Source organism: Numenius arquata, chromosome 8 (genome assembly GCF_964106895.1).
Source record: "Numenius arquata chromosome 8, bNumArq3.hap1.1, whole genome shotgun sequence".
In the NCBI taxonomy this organism is placed as follows: Eukaryota; Metazoa; Chordata; class Aves; order Charadriiformes; family Scolopacidae; genus Numenius; species Numenius arquata.
Window position 1 is genome coordinate 10,840,147 of NC_133583.1, and position 20,259 is coordinate 10,860,405.

General features: G+C 48.3%; 1 protein-coding gene across 1 annotated transcript in view; it reads right to left on the minus strand.

The window, feature by feature from the left end:
• Positions 1-2,097: 2,097 nt before the first annotated feature.
• Positions 2,098-20,259, minus strand: part of PLXNB1 (plexin B1) — a 38,493-nt gene continuing 20,331 nt past the window's right edge. Inside the window, exons 15-36 of the mRNA XM_074151200.1 lie at positions 18,964-19,069; positions 17,783-17,919; positions 16,971-17,147; positions 16,609-16,777; positions 15,203-15,445; positions 13,857-14,033; positions 13,358-13,506; positions 12,881-12,981; positions 11,850-12,067; positions 11,467-11,645; positions 10,660-10,726; positions 9,927-10,073; positions 9,280-9,457; positions 8,297-8,400; positions 7,536-7,620; positions 6,630-6,796; positions 5,402-5,562; positions 5,020-5,167; positions 4,249-4,313; positions 4,083-4,158; positions 3,627-3,701; positions 2,098-3,074 (exon numbers count right to left, since the gene is read on the minus strand). Of these exons, the coding sequence (XP_074007301.1) occupies positions 2,970-3,074; positions 3,627-3,701; positions 4,083-4,158; positions 4,249-4,313; positions 5,020-5,167; positions 5,402-5,562; positions 6,630-6,796; positions 7,536-7,620; positions 8,297-8,400; positions 9,280-9,457; positions 9,927-10,073; positions 10,660-10,726; positions 11,467-11,645; positions 11,850-12,067; positions 12,881-12,981; positions 13,358-13,506; positions 13,857-14,033; positions 15,203-15,445; positions 16,609-16,777; positions 16,971-17,147; positions 17,783-17,919; positions 18,964-19,069 (3,034 nt within the window). The 3' untranslated portion in view covers positions 2,098-2,969. The remainder of the gene's footprint in view (positions 3,075-3,626; positions 3,702-4,082; positions 4,159-4,248; positions 4,314-5,019; positions 5,168-5,401; positions 5,563-6,629; positions 6,797-7,535; positions 7,621-8,296; positions 8,401-9,279; positions 9,458-9,926; positions 10,074-10,659; positions 10,727-11,466; positions 11,646-11,849; positions 12,068-12,880; positions 12,982-13,357; positions 13,507-13,856; positions 14,034-15,202; positions 15,446-16,608; positions 16,778-16,970; positions 17,148-17,782; positions 17,920-18,963; positions 19,070-20,259) is intronic.

The window sequence follows — 20,259 nt, forward strand, 5'->3', positions numbered from 1 at the left end:
ATACGTCTTCCCCACAATAGGGAATTTCATAACAAAACCTGTTTTGTGCAAATTTAAATGCAACAGAACCCTGTCGTAGTAACGGATTTTGCCACAGGAGAGGGGCATGGACGGAGAGGAGAGGGGCCGTGCCTAAACGCCCAAGTTGATCCCAGCCAGGGACCTTCAGTGCGTGTCCGCAGGGGAGGTGGATGCCGGTATCTAGAACACTGAGGGCGGATGGATGGGAAGAGATGGGCACTACCAGCTTTCCATCCTCGCTGCACCTGCGCTGGGCAGTGCCTCCTGTCCCACTATGCAAGGACAAGCTCAAGATGTTAAATAAGTCAAATCACCTAGGTTTAGCTCTATTTTAAAATCTTGATTATTGCTTTAATAAAAGCAGACTTTCACTGATACACTCAGAAAGCAGATAATTTCCAACATCCAGGAGCAGCACTGAGAAGCAGAGAGGATGTGGAGCCACCTACCCACAGCTTAAGTCAGCCACGTGGGCAGAGGCTGCGCTCCCAGCAGAGACACCTGGACTCCTGTCACTACGATTCCCGGAGAGCCACCAAGTCTTCCTCCCTTTGCCGATGTGAGGTGGATTCAGAAATAATCCCCAACCCACTCTGTTCTGGGAAAGTGCAGAGATAATTCTGCAAAAATAGGGGCAGACATTAACAGTCTGCAGAGCCATAAATCCAGCAGAGAGCCTGTGGCTCCTGGCAGACACGCAACAAGTTGGAGAGGCCACAAACTACCCTTGGTGCCTGTGGCAGAAAGTCTGTCTGTCAATGCACGAGGGGACAACGCTGCTCTGCCACTCTACCTGCACCTGCCTCAGACCAGGGAATCGCCTCTTGCAGTTCCTAAGGGAATGGGATTTACTATTGTGCATTGTACCTGCTTTTTCCAATCTGCCAGTCCTTTCCTCCACCCAGCTTTTTTAGGGCTGATTTAAGCAGATTCATTTGAGACGGAGGTTTCAGAGACGCTAAGTTCCTGTAAGTTTCGTGGAAATGTGTTGTCAGCGGGAGCAAGACCCAAACTGGTGCCCACCTTGGGGAAGAGAGGCAAGCTCTGCCCCCCACTTTCTTTCTGCCTGGCAGCAGCCAGCCAGCTCGTCTGCTGCTCTGTGCAGCGGGACAGGAACAGGAGGTGGCACAGGGACGTTGGCTGTACTCTGGGCACACCGAGTACCTGGGAATACTGCTGAGAGGGTCACAGGAGAGAGCTGGCTTCGTAAGAAGGGAGGCCAGCGTTAGCTTGCCGTTATATTGCTCAGAGAACAGCTTTGCAATGTGCAGCACTCAAAGCCACAGGGCACATCTAACAGGCCTGGAATTACTGCTATATGCAATGTAAAGAGAGGTAGGGACACGATCCTGCCCTGTTTTAGCTCTGGTCCCTCCTGGCCTGCACGATCACCACCTCAGGGACGTGACAGAGGAGTCAGACCTGTCTGCCTGCCCCAGGCACGCAGGACATCAGCACGGAATTAGCAGCGGAGGGGCGAGAACGAGTAGGGCACCCTTATAAATAGGAATTTTCTCCCAGAAGGGCAGAGTATTGTGTTCACACAGCGCAGGAACCGAGGAGGGAGCAGCGAGGAGCTGCTCGGTGACAGCTGGCAACTAACTATGCTTGTGCCTGCTCCGGCCTCTCCTTCCTCGCACAAATCATTCCCATTTGCAAGACACCTGATGCTCCTTGGGAACAACGCAGTTGTGCTTCATCGAGTTCACAGCTCACCAAATAACCCTTCTATGTACCACAACAGGAGAGTCCGGGAAGTGAAACTGAGAGAAAGGTGTAAGGCAAGCCTAGCAGAAGATCACACAGAGAAGCCTTGAACTGAGCTGTGGGGAAAAACAAGCTGTTGTTACAACAAACAGAGACATCTACGAGTTATCCCTGCAGACAAAGCAGTGGAGAAAACTTTGCTCCAGTGCTGACAGACGTTTGTCAGTAGAAGTGCACAGAGATATCTCCAAGAAAAGCTTTGTCTCAAAGCCACAAAATCAAACATTCTCCTTCAGCATTTAAATACATTAACTTTCTGAGGGTATTTACAAGTCCAGTAGAGAGCAGCAGAACAGCCAGACACCAGAGGAAGGGAAAGTGGCACAAGGCATTTATTGTGCTTTTCCAAAGAGAAGGGCAACCTCTGACCACAAGGAACCAGGAAGACGGATCCCAAGCTGGGTCGGTGGAGACTGAGGTGAGCCAGGCAGCAACTCTCACATGCTGAATTTGTCCTGAGGGAAGGGGTGAGGGGGTGCTGTCCATTTACAGTAGGCCCCTGGGCAAGCACACACGCTGGTGAGCACGTCACATCCAAGCAGGTGTTGTGCATGAGCTGACAGAGACCAGAACACCGGGGAGCAAGACACCTTCGCCATCGGATGCTCTCCTTTCTACATCCAGCATCCGGAACCAGCAGGGACATTGCTGCAAGGCAATTTCTTAGGTGGGATCCTGCAGGAGTGCTCGCTAGCTGGGGACAGAGGTTAGTACAGCTGTCAGCCTGGGGAAAGCCTCCTGCATCCCCGCTGAGGTGAGCGGCTGCAGCAGGGGAGTCTCCCAGCACTGGCAAGGGCATCCGTGCATGCAAGGCCGAGGACTCCACAGACAGTGCTCGGCATTGTCACCTGACTCTTCAACAACGTTGTTTGGAAACTTGGCACATTCACGTAATATCTGTAGGAAGGAGCTGTGTGGTTCCCCTGACAGTCTGCCAGAGGATAACCAAAGTTTGGGTTGGTTTTTTTTTTTTTGTTTTGCTTTTAAAAAGAAAAAACTGTAAAAAAATATTCTCTGAGATGCAAGGACGCTTGTACTTTGTACTGCCTTGGCCATCCCTGTTCATGTCACCCATGGGTTCCTTGGAGAGTCTGGTTCCAATGGCAGCAGGACACCCTGTGTATATCTAGGACGAGCACTTGTCCCCGTTCAGCCAGGGGAGAGCAGTCTGTTTGCGCCTGTCACAAATCTGTGACTTTATTCTCCACAGCTGCTGCAATCTGTTGAAGTCTATATCCGAGCTGCATCTTCTGTGCCGTTGGGTCTTCTTCCAAGGCAGTAATGATCTGCAACGAGATGGAGCTCACTGACAGCCTTCCTGCAGCACACAACACCGTCAACCAGCCCAGCCCAACTCCACGCACAGCAGAGAGCCCCAAGCTGGAATCCAACGTGCTCAGGACTAGAGAGAGTATGTAGTAATTCATCTCAAATTAACCACAAAATAAGTATTCTAGATTCCTCCTAATAACTTATAAACTTCATAGTGCAAAAACAATGCTAAACTTCTCACCTGAAAATGATATATTCAGTAAATGAATCTGAACTAACTGCATTTCATTTTTAAGTAGAGTTTTTGGATACCGGAGTGAAAAAAGAGAAGGGTACATGAAATCCCAACAGCCTCCAAGTTAGACATAAGTCTTTTTTTCTGATTTCCTTCCTCCCTCTTTGATAAGAATAAAGCAAACTTATGACATGAAAGTTACACATGCCAATGAAGCAATACACAGCGTTGTAATAGTCTGGCTGCTCTTAATTATTAATTTTTGGAGGTTTTTTTGTTGGATGGTGAAAGGAGAAGGGCATGTTCATACCTGCTGGAAACACACACTCACCTGGTCATAGTACTTATTGATGTATTTGTACAATTCATGTAGAGCCACCAGGGAATTGAGGTCACCTGAGTAATTCTGAATAAGAGAGGAAGTTAGACAAAACCATGAGAGACACCTAACGATTGTTCTTCTAAATTCTGCGTCCTCACAGCTCATTAGGAAATGTGCCTGTTGCACAAAGCAACAGGAAAGGGAATTCACCAGTATTACTAGCAAAGGAAAAAAATCACACGTACTCTTTGCCCTGAATCCTTGACTACCCTCTTCTCTTCAGTGCTACCTGGGAAGGCCCTCACCCTCCTTGTGGTGGGCAAAGGGCAGAGCAGACCCTGGGAATAGTCAGTGTGTTTGAGCAGAACCGCTCACTCAGCTGGAATATCTCATCTTTGCATTACTAACTTTCTCTTAGATGCACAGGTGAGGGGCCAGGGTGACTTCTGAAATTATTTTATTTACCCGTGATAACTCAGCCAGGGCAGAGTTCATCTCCTGGTCACTGGCAGAGATGGTCTGACGAATGTCCGCGTAATACCTGTACAGTGGTACAGAGACAATTAGTGTATTGTTCCTCACAGCCTCCTTCTTGCTGCTTAAACTACGATTCCTCACATTTATTGCTTACCTTTCCACCATCTGCTTGTAGCGAGGAATGTCCCGGGCATAGAGCAGCTTATTGATCGGAGAATCCTGGAACATCCAAAGCCAGAATTGATTACAAAAAGCTCCTTCATCATGCTGTGGACTAACCTTAGCAGGTAACATCAATCACTGCTATTTTCTGTCATTCATTCAGGATTGGGAATTTTTGTCCTCTGCATGAAAAGGCACTTCAAATACCAGGCTCCCTTCTAGTAATGCCATCTGAGGAAACATGAGATGTGTTGGTGAAGAGACCTCTGGGATCCCTAGCCCAGCCTTCCACTTGGAGCCAGGTGATTACCAGAATCAGATCACATTGGCTTTGGCTTTGCATAGCTGATTCCTGAAATCCTCCAGAGATCTACACATCCCATCTCTGGTGACCTGTGCAGGACTGTTCCACCCGCAGCACAGGGTGAGTAGTGGTGGTATAAAGTTTCTCTAATGGCCAACCTGAATCTCCCAAGATGGGTCCTGTGACTTACACTGTCTGCCACAGCCGACTACAGTTTAGCTCTGTCCCCCGAGTAGCTGTAAATAAAGAGCGCCCCTCAATAACTACTTCTGTATGCTAAGCAAAATCAGCTCCTCCCTCCTCTTTTCCCAGGAGTTCCCATCACTCTCCAGTGGCACATGGGAGCAAGGACGGGTCTGGTCTGCTGTCCAATAGTGCTACATAAACACTATTGGCCTCCTGGGACAGCACTGGTCAACTATCTGTGCCAGCCATGCTCCCTTCTCCCTCTGTACTTACCCGCCCTAACTTATGGTCAGCTATTGTACAGGAGTCCATGAAGGTCTGCGCAATGACCAGGAGCACAGCATCTACGTTATCTGATGTCTGCACATCAAAAACAAACTGGGGATTCTTGATAATGTTGATCCAGAACCGCAGGGGCAGGCTGCAGAGAAGACAGAAGCCCAACAGGGTATCAGCAAAGGTAGCAGCTACGGTGCTGAAAGATATTCTGCACACTACTGCATCTCCCAGCAAAAACAGCTTCTCACACCGTGCTCTGCTGCCTCGCACTCCCATTTTGCTCCTCCTCAGTAGGCAAAGGTGGCTGTCACTTTGCAAGTGATCAGCTCTAGACAGCTTAGCAGTGCCTCCTCTGGGGCCCATGGGAACACCGTACCTGTTTGTCTTCCAGATATGGATGGTCTCAGGGTCTGCGATCCCGTAGTGTATTGCCTGCTCATCCAGCAGGTCAAAGAAGTATTTGACTGCCAGAGGGACAGGGCGGTTGGTACTGAGGATCACCTGGAACAAGTCATCCACAAACTTCTGCAGAGTGCCCTGTGGAGAACCGAGCAGGACAGAGTCAGCGCAGGCAGAGGAGAGTGGAGAGCCCAGGCCTCATGCAGATGAGCAATTACCCTCTTCTGCTCAGCAGCCTCCCCATATCCATTCAAAGCTACCACCCCTCCGCTGCAGGGAGCAGCAGCAAAAAGAGAAAGGAGGCCCCAGTGGTTTCTGGAGCAGATGCCAGGGAGAAGCTCATGAACAAAGCGAAATGTGGAGGGGAGTCAGATGTACTCAGAGGCACTGCAGGTAAAGGGGATCGCTACAGGGGAGAGAGCTTGGAACGTGATAGAATGGCACTGAACCACAGAGACTGCCTAGAGGAAGGGGACTGCTGGTTGCCAGCAGCTGTGTCCAGCCAGCCAGGAACAAGGAGAAGGGGTCTGCTCAGCAGCAAGAGGAAGTTCAATAAATGCGGGAAGAACACAGGCACTGCCTGGCCAAGTGCCTGGCCTGTCCCTTGAGGAATGGTACTACTGCAGGCAGGGCACTGTTGGGGAATCTGGATGCCAAAAGCCCATCTTTTGTTGAGAACAGAGCAGAAGGACAAGTTCCTGGGTCAATTTTTTAACAATGAGACTGGAATAAAGCAAAAAGGAGAATGTGAGCGGGTGCTATGCCTGATTTATGACTGCAGCTGAATCTGCACATGGCTGGTGTGTACTATTAGCATCAGCTTGTTGCAGCAGGTAACAGGTCAGTTCTATCTTCTTGAGCCTGGGGGGAAGGTGAGCAGACATAGCAGCCCAGTGGACACTGCTGCCAAAGAAACTCTGCTGTGAAGCACAGCGTACCTGCCATTTTCTGAGACACACACAGACAAACATGGGGCGGACACAGGGATAAAAACATTTCTCACTCTCTTAGAGGCTCTGCAAAGCTTAACCCATCAGTAAGAGTAGAAGTTTGGCACTGCAGTGCTGGGATTGGAGGGGAAACAACCAGCACGTGCATCAGCCCAGGCAACGGGGCTCATTATCTTCACACACATCCCTGCAATCTGCTGGGGATATGAAGGGAGGCAAGATCCCAAGCGCAACGCAATCTGTGCTTCTTCTCACCTTCATTGAGAGTAGACGTGTCAGATAGATCTCTGGGATTGCCTTGGCTCGCTCCCGATCTCTTAAGCTCCCACGCCGATGCTTGGGAAGCTCTGGCTCTTCTGTTGGCTTTACCAGGTGCCAAAGTTTGATCCCACCTTCGTCTGCATCCTCCAGCATTGGTGTTTCTAAAACAAGCAATTGTTTACTGATGAGTGCCAGTTCTCTCACAGTACACCTTGGCCAGGTGAGCCCCAAGGAAGCAAGATTTCACAGTATGATAGAAACACAATGGGGAAAGAACCTCTGGAGGCCTCTCTCCCACCATTTGCACAGAGTACAACTGTTGCTAGCACGACAAAAGGTTGCCTTTGTCCACCCAAAACCTTCAAGGTCTTAGAAACTTCCCCAGACAGAGATCCCCCACCACCCCAGTTGTCTGTCCCAGGGCTGCACCACCCTTTGCTGAAGAAGTTTTATTTTTCCTACGTCCAATTTGAACCTGTTAAGCTGCAGCATGTGGCTATTGTCCCTCGCACCACAGGAGTAGCCATGGAGCTGCTTGCTCTGCCAGGCAGTAAGGTAACTGCCTGGTGTCCCATCACCACCCTCAGGCCACGCACAGCACCTGAGGCTATTAAGATTTCTACAAGTTGCAGACTGCACTCAGCCCTCGAGAGTCAGAACTAGAGAATTCTGCTTATCCTGCATTTTCATGCCCAGCCTGGGTTTCCTCTGTTCTTACACTCTTCTGCTTTTCTCTCATCTCACCTGCCCAAGCTTTCCATTTTCTGACACTCCTATGAGGGTCCAAATCATGTATCAGCCTTCTATAGCAGCATAAAGCTGGGGCTATGGAAAGAGACTTGTCCCGCTAACTCATAGGTGCTATAAAATCACTTTATGAGAACAGGACATCAAACTCACTCTCTCCTGGGATGTAATCCTGGTTCTCCCTATGGATGTGCTTGGTCAGGCGTGGGACCAGTGCTACTGTTGCTCCATCAGGCACCTGCACACAAGCGAAAATCAACATTCAAAACAAATGGCATGTTTCTCATCAGCACAACAGGCAAGCGCTTGTAGACTGAAACAGACTGTACTACAACTAGAAGTAGGGACAGAAACAGGGATTTTGGGATGCCATCCCTGTCTTTCCTGATGGTAGGAGAATCTTGTTTGTACCAATTAAAAAATTGATGTGCAAAGTACGATGAAGATAATAATACTCAGGGACTGAGGTCACTCACATCTAGAACAGGTTGCAGCAAGCTATGACATATTGGTGCAAGATATGACACGTTGGTGCACGGCAGTTAAAAACCCCCCTCTTTCCATTCCTAGAAGATACTTCACAGATCAGTGCACCATCACCTACTCAGTGATTTGGACTGGAACATTAACAAATCCAGCAGCATCACCTTTCATTGCAACAGCCACCAGGCACGAACTTGTGCATCTCCTTCCAAGCTCTATACGTGCCCACATTTCAGGTGCAGGTTAAGGAGGGGGCTATGCTTCTTAAAGTCAGAGTGCAGGCCACAGCACTCACTTAATCTGAATATGCTGTTGCTTTTCAGATATGCTGCACTTTTGACAGTGATCCACCAGGAGCCAGAGCCACAAACAGAGCGTAAGTGTGTAGAAGACGAAAGGAGAGACAAGGCAATGGTAGGCTGAGTTCTGACCTTGTAATGCTGAAGAGTGTTCAGGCGTTTCCAAGTTCCTTGAACAACAGATGTCACATCCTCATCAGACAGTATCAGATGACCTGCCAGCCCTGATCTCCACTCTACAGCCATTAAAACAAAGAAAATGAAAAGATAAACTATTAATTCGAGGCATCTCTGAAGTCTGCTGTGCTTCAACCTGGCTGACCTTGTTACACACCCACTGAGACTCATCAACCTTTACCCAAGCTATTTCAGAGACAACATAACCTGAGCAAGTGCCTGTAACAATGGTGAGTCCTGCAGTCACAGGACAGTCTCTGAGCACAGGGACAGGCGGCCCCATGGCCTCCTAGGTTCCACTTACCAAGTTCCTACAAATTCCGTCAGATTGGGACTCTTCAAGCAGGTGATTCGAACCACAAGTATGCACCCACAGTCCTTATCAGCTACTATTCCCCCAGTACCTGCTCATCTATAGATGTCACCACTACTCAGCAACATCCAAAGAATGAAGAAGATAGAAAAACTGAGTGGTTTCCCTCACAATATAAGTCCTACCTTTCATTAACCAGTGTGGGCAAAGTCCTCCCTGACATACATTACTGAGATGCTGCCACTGACTTCAGTGGCTGGAAGAGACAGTCTATGACTATAGCATCTCTGCACCGCTCTCAAATCGTCCTCCCCTCCTACATGTTCTCCATGCTTTTTTTCCCCTTGCCCAAGCCATTGCCATGGCCCAAGTCTGGCAAAAAACACCATGAATTGGAAGGGGCTGGACCCAACTGCTTCTTTCCCACCCCCTGCTCTCTTGCTGTTAACATCTTTCCTGTGTCATGCCCTGTTGGGTCCAGCCAGAGTGCAAGATCCTTGGTCAGTGGCTGTGTACACTCAGCAGAGAATGACAAATCTTATGCATGCCAGGGTGGTGTGCACAGACAGCAACAACCACTCTTCCACTTCCTTACTGAGTTTTGGCACCAAGAAGTTCCGCTCACCGAGGTCCAGGGTGTCGGGGTCTGGTCGGTGACAGTATGGTGTCCCTTTGTAGATCTGGTCTAGGATTTTCTCCTTCACCTGCGTTATGGTGTCACAGTCTAGCACTTTCGCAGAAATCCCTTGGGAGTCCTCTGCGCCTCCTGCAGCAACTCCTGCTTGCGTCAAAGCATTTAACGTCTGGGGAAGAAAAGGTCACAGCCACTCAGCTGATAAGATAACATCTGACACATTTATACCTTAGATGGTTGGCATTAAGGTAAGTTAACAGCTAGTCCTTTCACTGGAAGAGTTTCAGGAAAGAAAACATCACAGATGTTAAAGACCATGTTCTCAGTCTGGTGTCAAGAGCTGGAAGCCAGTTCAACAGTACTGGGGAGGGGCTTCGATGTGCCATCAGCGATTTCATCCTTTTACTTCTAGACACAGCACAGCACATACGCCAGATTACTGTGGTGATGGCTGCTATCAGCCTAGGGCAAAAGTGCCTGATTTAGCAGAGCTCTTGCTCACCTATGGAGTTGTGCTGCTGGGATAAACCAGGCTCCCAGGAGACAGTGGAAGGATGCTGCAGTTCTGCCTCAATAACGGGAGCATTCAGCCCTGTTGCACTGAAGAGCCCAGAGGGAACAAATGGTTTGGTGCTTACCAGAGTCCGGTACTCCAGGTCCTCTCTCAAAAGGCGGTTGTCATTCAGGGTATATTTGGCTTTCCCTGTCACCCAGTCGACTGGCCCTTTGTCCACCTGGTGTTTGATTCCTCGAAACAGCATGTAAAGGGGCTCCCCAACAGAATCCTGGCACAGAAAGGAGGGAGTTTCACCTGAGAGAAATTCAGCTTGCTCTTCCCAGCTTCTTCCCAAGGGCTTGGAAACACAGACACCCAAGCAGAGGAGGAGCAGGACTGAGGATACAGCAGCTAAGCCACGGCAGGCAAAGACAGAGCCGCTGCCGACAGCTCCTACTCCGTGCACAGGGAAAGCAGCACAGGCCGACTACCAGGTGGATGTGTAAGACCAAGGCATTGCTCTGCCTCCGCGTCACTAATCTGAGAGACCCTCCTTGCCACCCCTTCTCCAGGAAAGGGATTAGATCAGAATCTGTCCTCCCCACGCACAGACCAGCCTATGGCCAGAGTGTCTCCAGATAAAGGAGCTACACTGAGCCCTCCAGGATCTGGTGAGGCATCCTGGAAACAAGGAGCGCTATTATTAATGCTGATTTAAGGATCCCTGTCCCCAGTGAACAGCCCAGCTCTCATTCCCCACCCTGAAATACAGGATGACTCTGGCGCTACTTCAGCTACAAGCAAGGCACAAAGCAAAGCTGTGGCCATCTCCCCTCTTTTGGCCCCTCCACACCACAAAGGGACAAAGAGCTCACCCTCACAAATGCGTACAGGCAGATGGACATCCAGTTGGTTAACAGCTTCTCTACCACTGTTTCTGTCCTGAAAGAGAGCATGAGGTTGGTCACAGGAACACAGTGCAGAGCAGGGAGGGATTTGGAGATAAAGATCACTCCCCTTGAGAAAAGAGCACACTAAATGATGATACAGGATCAAGGGAGAGGAATTAAAAAAGGACTTTAGAGACCAGTCAAGTTAATGCTTTTGATACCACTTATTTGAGACACTTTTCAGCCTGAAGGAGGCACCAAATTACAGTGGAGAGACAAGCAAGCAGGGCACAGAGGAAAGCCTCTGGTAGGTCTCAAACAAGAGAAACTAGTTCAGATCAGAAGGATGGAAGACAGGAGGCTAATGGGGATCCAAACATAGGAGATATTTCAGTTTAGCTTCCAAACATGGCATGACTGCAAGCCCAGGGACCTCTGAAGAGCAAAGTGAGATTAGCAGACTTGGCAGAGCCTCAGTACCTGAACACAAGGAGAGAGTTAAGGTACAGCAGCTTCAAAAGAAGAGGAATTTGGGGTGGGCACCTCCATCTTCCTACTCTTTTCACACCTTTCCTGCTATATTCCCTACCAATTGCTGACTGAAGAGAGGGTTATCATTGTTACTGCTTCCTCCCGTTTGATGCATGTTGCCTGGACACACATTGGTCTTATAGCTGCAGCCCATGCCATGATGTTTTCGTACTCACAGGAGGTTCAGAGCTTGCTCACAGGGGGCAGAAAGGCTCTGTCCCCTCAGGTAGCTTGCAGTGGGACCATGGCTGGCTCACTCACCTCCGCAGCATCAGCTTGGGGTTCTTGGCCACATACTGCTCCACGAGGTCATTCAGGAGTGTTTTGAGGATGTCAGTGAAGTATTCCAGCTTCCCATGCAGCGACACAGTGAGCAATGATGCTACATAGGCCCGGTCTCTTGGAGAGAAAGTGCGCTGGATTTCCAGAGTGTGGATGAACTGGTGGGGAGAGAGATAAGCCAGTATGTAAATCTGCTGGAAACAAGGCAGTCACAGCTACTGGCTCTTGGGAGAAGTGGTGCTGCAGGGAGCTATTCAGGAATGAACTTTAACAGACACTGCCTGCTTCCTGCCACCAGCTGCCAGGGATGTAGCCCTGACCCCGACCCCAAAGCAGGCTGCAAGCAGAGAGGGGGACATTACCTTGGTGAGGAAGAGCTTGCTGTTGAGCAGGTTGGAGAGCTGGACCAAGCCCTGCTCCACAGTTTGCCGCCGGCACTCAGGGATGTCCAGGTCCCTTTGCAGTGGTGACTCACGGTGGCCCGGGAAGAAAATGCGCTCTGCATAGGACTTGTAGTCCAAGAAGGGGATTCCTGTGCCCACAAGGTCACTTGTAAGGTCCATCATCTCAGTCATCAGGTCTGAGGGAAAGGAAATGCCCATGAGATTGACTACATGATCACACAACTGATGGTGCAGAGCATGAGGTGAGTGCAAGAACCAGAGCCAGCAGGATGGGACTGAGGAAGAACGTTTCCCGTCAGGAAGAGACACATCAGGGTACCATTGCTAGAACATTTAAAACTAGACCAGGCACTGGGAGAAACCACATGAGAAAACTTTCAGCCTTGGGGAGGAACCAAAAGATGAATTTGGTATTTATTCTCATTTACGGTTGGGGGCTGGCTTCCAGTTTTATAAAGAGGAAGCCGCTGTTCAGCACAGATCTGTGGTTACAGGCATTACCTACATTAGAGATAGAATATTAGAGATCTCCTGCTCCTCGCTGCTTCCCACATTAGTTGGAGATTACAGTCATCTGCACAGTTTCAGAGCCCCAGGTCTCCCACGCAAGGGCTCACTGCTCTAAGCAACTGAAGTACAAGGCTTGCAGGCCCAGAACATGGGATGTAATTCAACTTGCCCTACACAAAGCCTGGGCTAGCTGTCTTTAAGATCTCTCCAAGTGTGCTGTCTAGATGTCTCTTCATCTGAGCCTGGAGGATGAATGGGAGAATCAAAGGGGGTCTGTATAGATCACTGTGCTCTGAATTAAAGAGAAGAATTAAAAATGGAAGAATCTGGCTATATGTTTCAATGCACCAGCACAGGATAAAATTATTGCCTGCTCTGAGCTACCCAAACAAGTACATAGGAATGGAAGAGAAGTAGAGCTGACAGTGGTTCTTCAGGCTTCCCTGAAGCTGCAAGAATTTAGGAGCCCAGTGACTGACCTGTGAATTCCTTTTTGCATCTGTCCCGAACACTTGTTTCCAGGTTTTCCAGCTGGATTTGAACTTTCTTGTAGTCCCTCAGAGCCTGTTTGCTTTTCCTCCTGCAATAAGAAGCAGAATTGTTCCCAGTGGCTCTAGCCCAGGGATTATCCTTGCCAACTGTTGTGTTGCTGCCAAAGACTCTAAGGCAATTGGTGCTAAGATGATTTCTTTGCAGGACACCAAACAGAGTTCTGTAAAGCAGATGTGTCTCTTGGAGCACCCATTAGGTGTGGGCTCCAAATGAACCACAGCGCAGGCTGTGACCAGCAGGTGCAGCATGCCTCACACACCCGACAGCACCAGGGGCTCAGAATTTGGCACAAAATAAAGAAAACTGGGACCTTGTTCAGGCTCAAGATGTACATGCTTGGCCACATCCACTGAATAACGTTGTAGAGCAACTTAAAGACCTCCTACAAGGCCAGAGTTTCTTACCTGTATATGAAGACGATGACCAGAACAATCAGCGCCACAAAGGATGCACCAACACCCAGACCAATCTGTGCCTCCAGCGGGAAGGTGAGCTGGCTTTCTGTGTCGTACTGCACTCGGCCCAGGAGGAAGTTCAGGTTTCCCATCTGCACCTGTAAGAAAGCATGTGCCAAGATGTAAGCTCAGAGCAGCAACGAAATGCAAAGCTACAGGGCTTCTCCAGAATGGGTACGGGCGGCACACAGCCCTCTAGCAAAGCAGACCCACAGCACAGCTTCTGAACTCAGCTATACGATTTGCTTTGAGGCAATGTTTGGCACGTAAGAGTACAGTTGAGAACAGGAGCAGCTCCTTGTCACCCCTGGTACCTCCCCTGTCCCTTACCAGGGCTTCTGGCTTCTGCCTTTCCTCCACTTCCCATCCCACTCCCTGCCTCCACCGCTACTTCTTGCTTGTGCTTCAACAAACAACAGGATTTCTTTTGGTCCTGCTGATTTCCTACCGTGAACTCCGGGAGCAAGTCCGTGCCCTCCCGCTTCGTGCGGTGCCGTGGAGCTGGCTGCTCGGAGGGAGGCTCACAGTAGAGATGGTTCCTTGTTAGTGTCTTCACCACACAGATTCCTTCCCCAATCATAGCCATAACTTCATCCTTGGAAATAGCCAGATCTAGATTTTCTCCCTGGAACAGGTGTGGAACAGCACATCAAATTGGGGGAAAAAAAACAACTCTGCATTTCCATGACTCTAGAGAAGATGGAGGAGATCAACACCACAGGATGAAAGCAGCCTTTTCTCTTCTCTTCTCTATGCTCAAATCTGATTGGTCTCAGAACTTCATTTTGTAAGCTACAAAATTGACTTGCATATGACTTAGATTATAGCTTTAGGACCCGCACCATGCTGCCTAAGTACAGCTATAAATAGCCTGTCTTTAAGGCTCTTTAGCCACAGCACAACTAAACTCAACTCTTCACTCTGTGTGTATATGCCATTGTTCTTATCTGCTACAAAAATCTGCTTTAATTTTGGGGGATTAAGACTTTTTTTTTAAATAAAACCATGCTCACTAATGTTAATTATATTTTTATGTTTTAATGCTTTCTAAGCTGAATCCTGCAGCAGCACTTTCATGTTTTTGCCCAGAGCTCTGTCAGGGTACCCTGACAGGTTGGTAGATCAAGCTGCTCGCTCTTTGAAAGCTCGTGTCTTGTTAGTTCTCTTCTGCTCTTCTCAAGTTCTCCAAGATGCATTTAATACCGATGGCAGCAGTCTAGACATTTCTAGATGAGTACATCCTCACAGTTTTTACTCATATGTGAAAAAAGAGCCAGTGGAGCATCTCATGCTGCAGCCATTAACTTTATTAACGAGTACTGCATTAGAAAGTACCTTTCCATGGAAAAGAAATACCTCGGAGTGATTCTCCTACCTCCACCTAGTAATAGGTCTTCCCTACTGCCAGGATTCTTTTACTCCTAAATTATTTCTGGAGGAATCTTAAGAAGTTATGAAAAAGGCAGAAACCGAGGATAAGATGTGGGTTTTATTTAGTACTAATAACTCATATACAAATAGTTTATTAGGATTAAAAATAGAAAAGCATGGAAGTTTCCACAAGCCCTGTGAAGCCCTTAACAATGATTTATGGGCTCAAGAGGCTTTTTTGATGCACTCTTTTCCCTCTTCTTACATACTATTTCTCATAGGCCAAAGTAGATGTGATGTGGCAGCTTGTAAACCTGTCAAATGCTTTAAAAACTTGGCTGCTGCATAAGACCAATTTAAAACACTCAGGTTAGAAACAGCTTTGTCTGAAGAATATTATTCCCAGCTAGTTTTTTGTGTTACCTCCACAGAGATGACGCTTCCTGGCTTGTGACGATACGGTTTGGCAGGGTCTTCCGCATTCAATGGTTTTAGGATGGGGTTGACTTCATAAGAGAAAGGCATGGGATGCAATGAGTTGAAATCAAAGCTGAGGTTATCCAGAATAAATTCCAGTTTGATATGGACACTCCGCAACAGCAGGTTAATGGCTGGAGTTTTGCACAGGATCAGGTAGGAGGAGTTAACGAGACATGGTTCTTCAAACTAAATGTGAAAGGCAAAAAAAAGTGTCAGTAGTGAAACATTAGTGCTTCTCTGCAGCTTTGGAATACTTCCCAACCCTGAGCAATGCAGGGCCAGTCTGCATTCCTCTCACCTGGAGCAATGCCAGAAGAACTCTGCTTAATGGTAGAGGGAAAAAAAAATCCAGTATCTGAGGAATTCCCCATGTTCCTCTAAAGAAAGTTTCCATAGCACTACAGAATCACAGAATCACATCTAGCCAACCCCCCTGCCAAGGTCTCAGCAGTGGGAATCAGCTCTGACATTCCCCCAGCAGCAAATTCCGTGGAGGCATCAGCTTTAGATCTCCCTGCTCTGACAGAACAGGACCAAAGACCTTCAATGCAAGGCTGATTTCCTAGCCTGAATGCTTCTGTGAAAGAAGTGGTCCTTCATCCGGTTGGATACATTTTATACACTTGGTGAAAGCATTAGAGTGAATTTTTTTTCCCTGTCTACAGCCACAAATGCCTTCCTAAGAACTTGGGTAAAACCAGCTGTTATTGATGCATGTGCATCAGGAGCATATTCTCGCAGCTTCTGTACAGGAAGCCCTCCATCATTTACACTAATAACGCAAACCCTTCTTGTACTTTGGCTGCCAAACATCCTCTACCTCTGCAAATTCTGCTGCATGCTCTGTGACCTTGATGATCACATCAATACCTCTGCAGAGACCCATCCCAGGATGCTGGCAGCAGGAGAGCAGAAAATTTTAGTGGAACTGGTAGTTTCACTCAACTCTACCTGAGTTTGTGTCTCAGAGTGAAAGAGAGCTCAGGGGCTACAGAGATGAACTGAACTATGCAAAAGGAAGAGTGTGGAGCACGGACACGCTGAGCCACACGAGCTCTCTAGCTCAGCTGTAGATTTCTTTGTCTGCTCACTGCTGCCCTGCTGTTTCTGCCCCACAAGTCCTGCACCTCTCTAAGCACAGGCAGACCCAACTCCATGGAAATGTCTGTGAAACGGCTTAACCTCTCAGTCTGGCAGAGAACATTTCCATTTAGCCAAGACTGTTGGTACAATCCAAGCAGGTAACAGCAAGTTGGGGGAAAAGCCCTAGGGACAGAAAGTCCACCTTTCCAGAGCAACACATCACCCCTTATGCACCCTCAGCTCCACTGAGAACTTTGCTGTGCTACCTGCTGGACGCTGCACAGAGCATCCTCGGGGCACTCGGTGTCTGGGATGATTCTGCGCCTTCGTCCCAGTCCTCGGCGCCGGCGTTCAGATGGAGAAACTGTAACTCGGATCTTTGGTTTCTGCACAACATCCAAGTTGTATCCATGAACTCTGAGCACTCTCCCTCCACTGAAAGAGAAAAATAGCTGATCTCACCACCATTACCTCATTCATTAGCTGTGTCTTGCCCATGCTCTCACCATTCTGCTTATGCTCATTCCTACTAGCCTGACTTTACTCCAAAGCGCAACTCAGATACCATTGGTGCTGCAGTACCTGCCTCAGCACACAGCCCTGGGGAAGGTGCACTCGGTCTTTCTACCTGAGGAAGCTTTTAGGTGGCTCTGCAAACGTGATGTTGGGATCCAGAGTATATCTGAAGAGGGATCCTTCCAGTCTCCGCTCTTGATCCCCATATTTGATAGTGACTGGGAGTTCTGCAGACACGTTGCTGGGACTTGTCTGGCATGCCAGCTGATCCTCCGTCATCTCAGAGAGGCTTGAAGAGATAGAAGAGAGGAAAGGAGATTAACACACCCATTGCAGAGACAGATTTTATTGTACTATGCCTTTCTTTTTGCAGACAGGCTCAAAACCTCTTCTGTTATTTTCCTAAATTTAATGCTGAAAGGTCTTGTGCTTTATCTAAGCAAGCAATGATCTCTGGGCAGTTGTCAGTGAGCAGCACATGGACAAAAAGGTACTGCCACTGTCCAGACTGAAGAGACTGGAAGTGTGCTACCAAGGCATGTGCACCTTCTCACCAGCAGTGCTGTCAGGTGTACCTGTCCCAGGTTGCAAGAGAACAAGCAACTCTTAGTGTTACTCTTCAGGAGCCAGCTGCAGTTCCCCATCAGCAAAAGCAGAACTGTCAGGATGGGGTATAGTCCTGTCAAGAGACAGGCAGAACAGAGGCCATGGAGCACTGTTCACATTCAGGGATTGTGGGCAGGAATGTAAGATGGTCGAGGTTGCTGCCACAACCCTCAAGGGGAGGATATCCTGGCACACAGAGGAGAGCAGAGCTCCAACAGCCTGTGCCAAGGGCTGAGCCGGGCAGCATCACGCCCTGCAGGGCTCTGGGAGGGACTCAGGGCAGCGTACAGCCAGCACATTGGCAGGCTCTGATCTTACATGTGGCAAGGGAGGTCTCCAAGCAGGACACTGATCTCATTAGGATGCCCAGTCAGCAGCTTTGAGCCCAGAAGGGTAAGGCAAGTTCCTCCTGCTTTGGGGCCCTGAGTTGGAACAATGGATTTCAGCTCTGGGTTCTAGAATGAGGAGAAGAAAAAAAAAAGTAAAAAAAAAAAAGTATAAAGCCAGGTGAATGACAAGGACCTTAAAAGATAAGGTAAGGAAAGAAAACAGCAGAACATGTTCAGTGACTTCCAGTGCTCTGAGAATAGAAACTATAGATCCCAATCAGGGGCAGGCCTCAGCTAGGCTCCAGCAGCTACCTTACAGAGCAGAGACAACAGAGGAGGGATCAATCACACCAGCAAGAACCACGAATCGGGGACCAGCCTTTCCACAGACTGCAAAAGGCAGATGGATGCTGCAAACAGCACAGAGCTGTGAGCCTCACGCACAAACCCTAGGATTAACAGTTCAAAGGGATTGTTCAGATCAGTAACTGGATTAATAACTCAGGTTAGGAAAAACAAGGTAGCAAATAAATTGTCTGTCTAGTAGATGAGGAGATTACCAGCAGGGAGCCCTAAGAATTTGTGTTGAGACCTGTGCTGTTAAACATACTGTAGGTGACCTGGAAAGGGGAAATGAAATTTGGTAAATTATTCAGAGTAACAAAAACTTAGTACCACTGAGGAACTGCAGCAAAATTTAGAGGAACCAGGCAGAATGGCACAAGTAAGTCACTGCTGATAAATGCATGAAGTGAGGAGGAGCAGGGAAACTACAGCAAAAAACCAACCCAACCACATGTACACAGTTATGTGTACAAAATAGCTCCTGCCCATTCAAGAGTACTGCATTTTTCCTCTTTCTTTAAGCATTTAATAGTTACCATTGTTAAAAAAAATAATAATAATTAAAAAAAATCACTAGACTATAGAATCTTTAGTATTACTCAGTACAGCTATTCTTACACTCTGAAGGGGGGGAAAGGAAAAAAAAACCCAACCCCCAAAACCAAAAGAAACTCCCAAAACCACCACACAACACAAAGACCAGAAAAATCAGATAAAAATGCCAGCGACAAGTGCCTGGTAGAGTCTTCTAAGTTCATGCAATAGACAGCCATTTAGCTACTGAAAGAACAGGGAGGGGTATTAAAGAAGCAATAGTTACGTTACCTGATAAGTGAAAATATGCCCAGAAACTCCACGTCCTCCTCCAGGCACTTCCACCACGATGTGCCCAGATCTCTCTGTCCAACTCCCGCCAGTGACGCATACGATACTGCAGGGCAATCCAAGAACAGTGTCACATCGTGGAAGAGCAGATCAGCTGTATGCATTGCATCATGGCCTAAAACCATCTAGCAACCACAGCTCCCTTCTTTCAGCCTTATCACATGCTTGGAATATACAACCGAACATTGAGAAACACCTTTAAGAGCCGGAGCAGGTGCAGCAGGAAAAAGCAAGGGGTGGTTCTAAACAGGCTCATCTCATCCAAGATTATTCTTTCTGGGGCAGATAGGATGAAGCCCACTGTACTGCAGGAACATGAAGAGTCCAAGAACTCTGCTATTGTCCAGACCCTATCAAATCAGTCACATCTGGAGTGACCCCAGGCTGACAGTGGTCAATCCACACATCAGCACTGTGTCTGATGCAGAAGAAAACTCAGCCAGTGACCTCTGGGACCAGCCAGTTCCCCTGCTCTGCACCATCCATTCTTCCCAGCCCTTTTTCCAGCCATAATTTGGTATGGGAGATGCTGACAAGGTGAAAAGTACTTAGAACAGGGCAGCAAGGAATCCCATGTTACAGCACTGGATTTGCTATCAGAAAAACTGCTCTGCAGGGCACTTCCCAGCCTTCCTACACAGCATGAGATTCATTTCATCTGGGCCTTGCTCAGGAGTGGGTTCCAGGTTCACAGCTATATCCCCTCAACCAAAAAGGCTCAGGAATTTGAACTCAGGCAGTGCAGTCCCAAGCCAGGACCCTGTGATGCCAGGTGATTTACAGATACAGAACAAAGACAGTGTTGTGTTAACTCCAGAAAGATTATGCTCTAATTCTAGGATGAAAACAGAAAGCAGATGGATCCAGACAAACAAGGTGCACAGACAGGACAACACTGCTCAACACAGCAGGCCATTTCCCAGCAAGATCTTACCTGGCTCCCAGGGGGAAGGGTGCTACAACTACTGCTACCATAGAATGGAAAAATGGGTTTGCAATAACTCTGATGAGAGGTTACTCACAATTGCTCTCCTCTTCTCCTGATGGTCGCTTGGCTCCTCTCCCTCCCTTGTCCATGGCTCCCACCTACCTGCCCTGTCACAGCCCAACCTCACCAATATTCCTTTCTCCTTGCTTCCTAGCTGGGTGACACCTCTCAACACCCAGTTACACTGCCTTCTTATATGGTCCTGCCCTGGCCAGACACACCAGCTCTCCAGTTCTCTATCACTTATA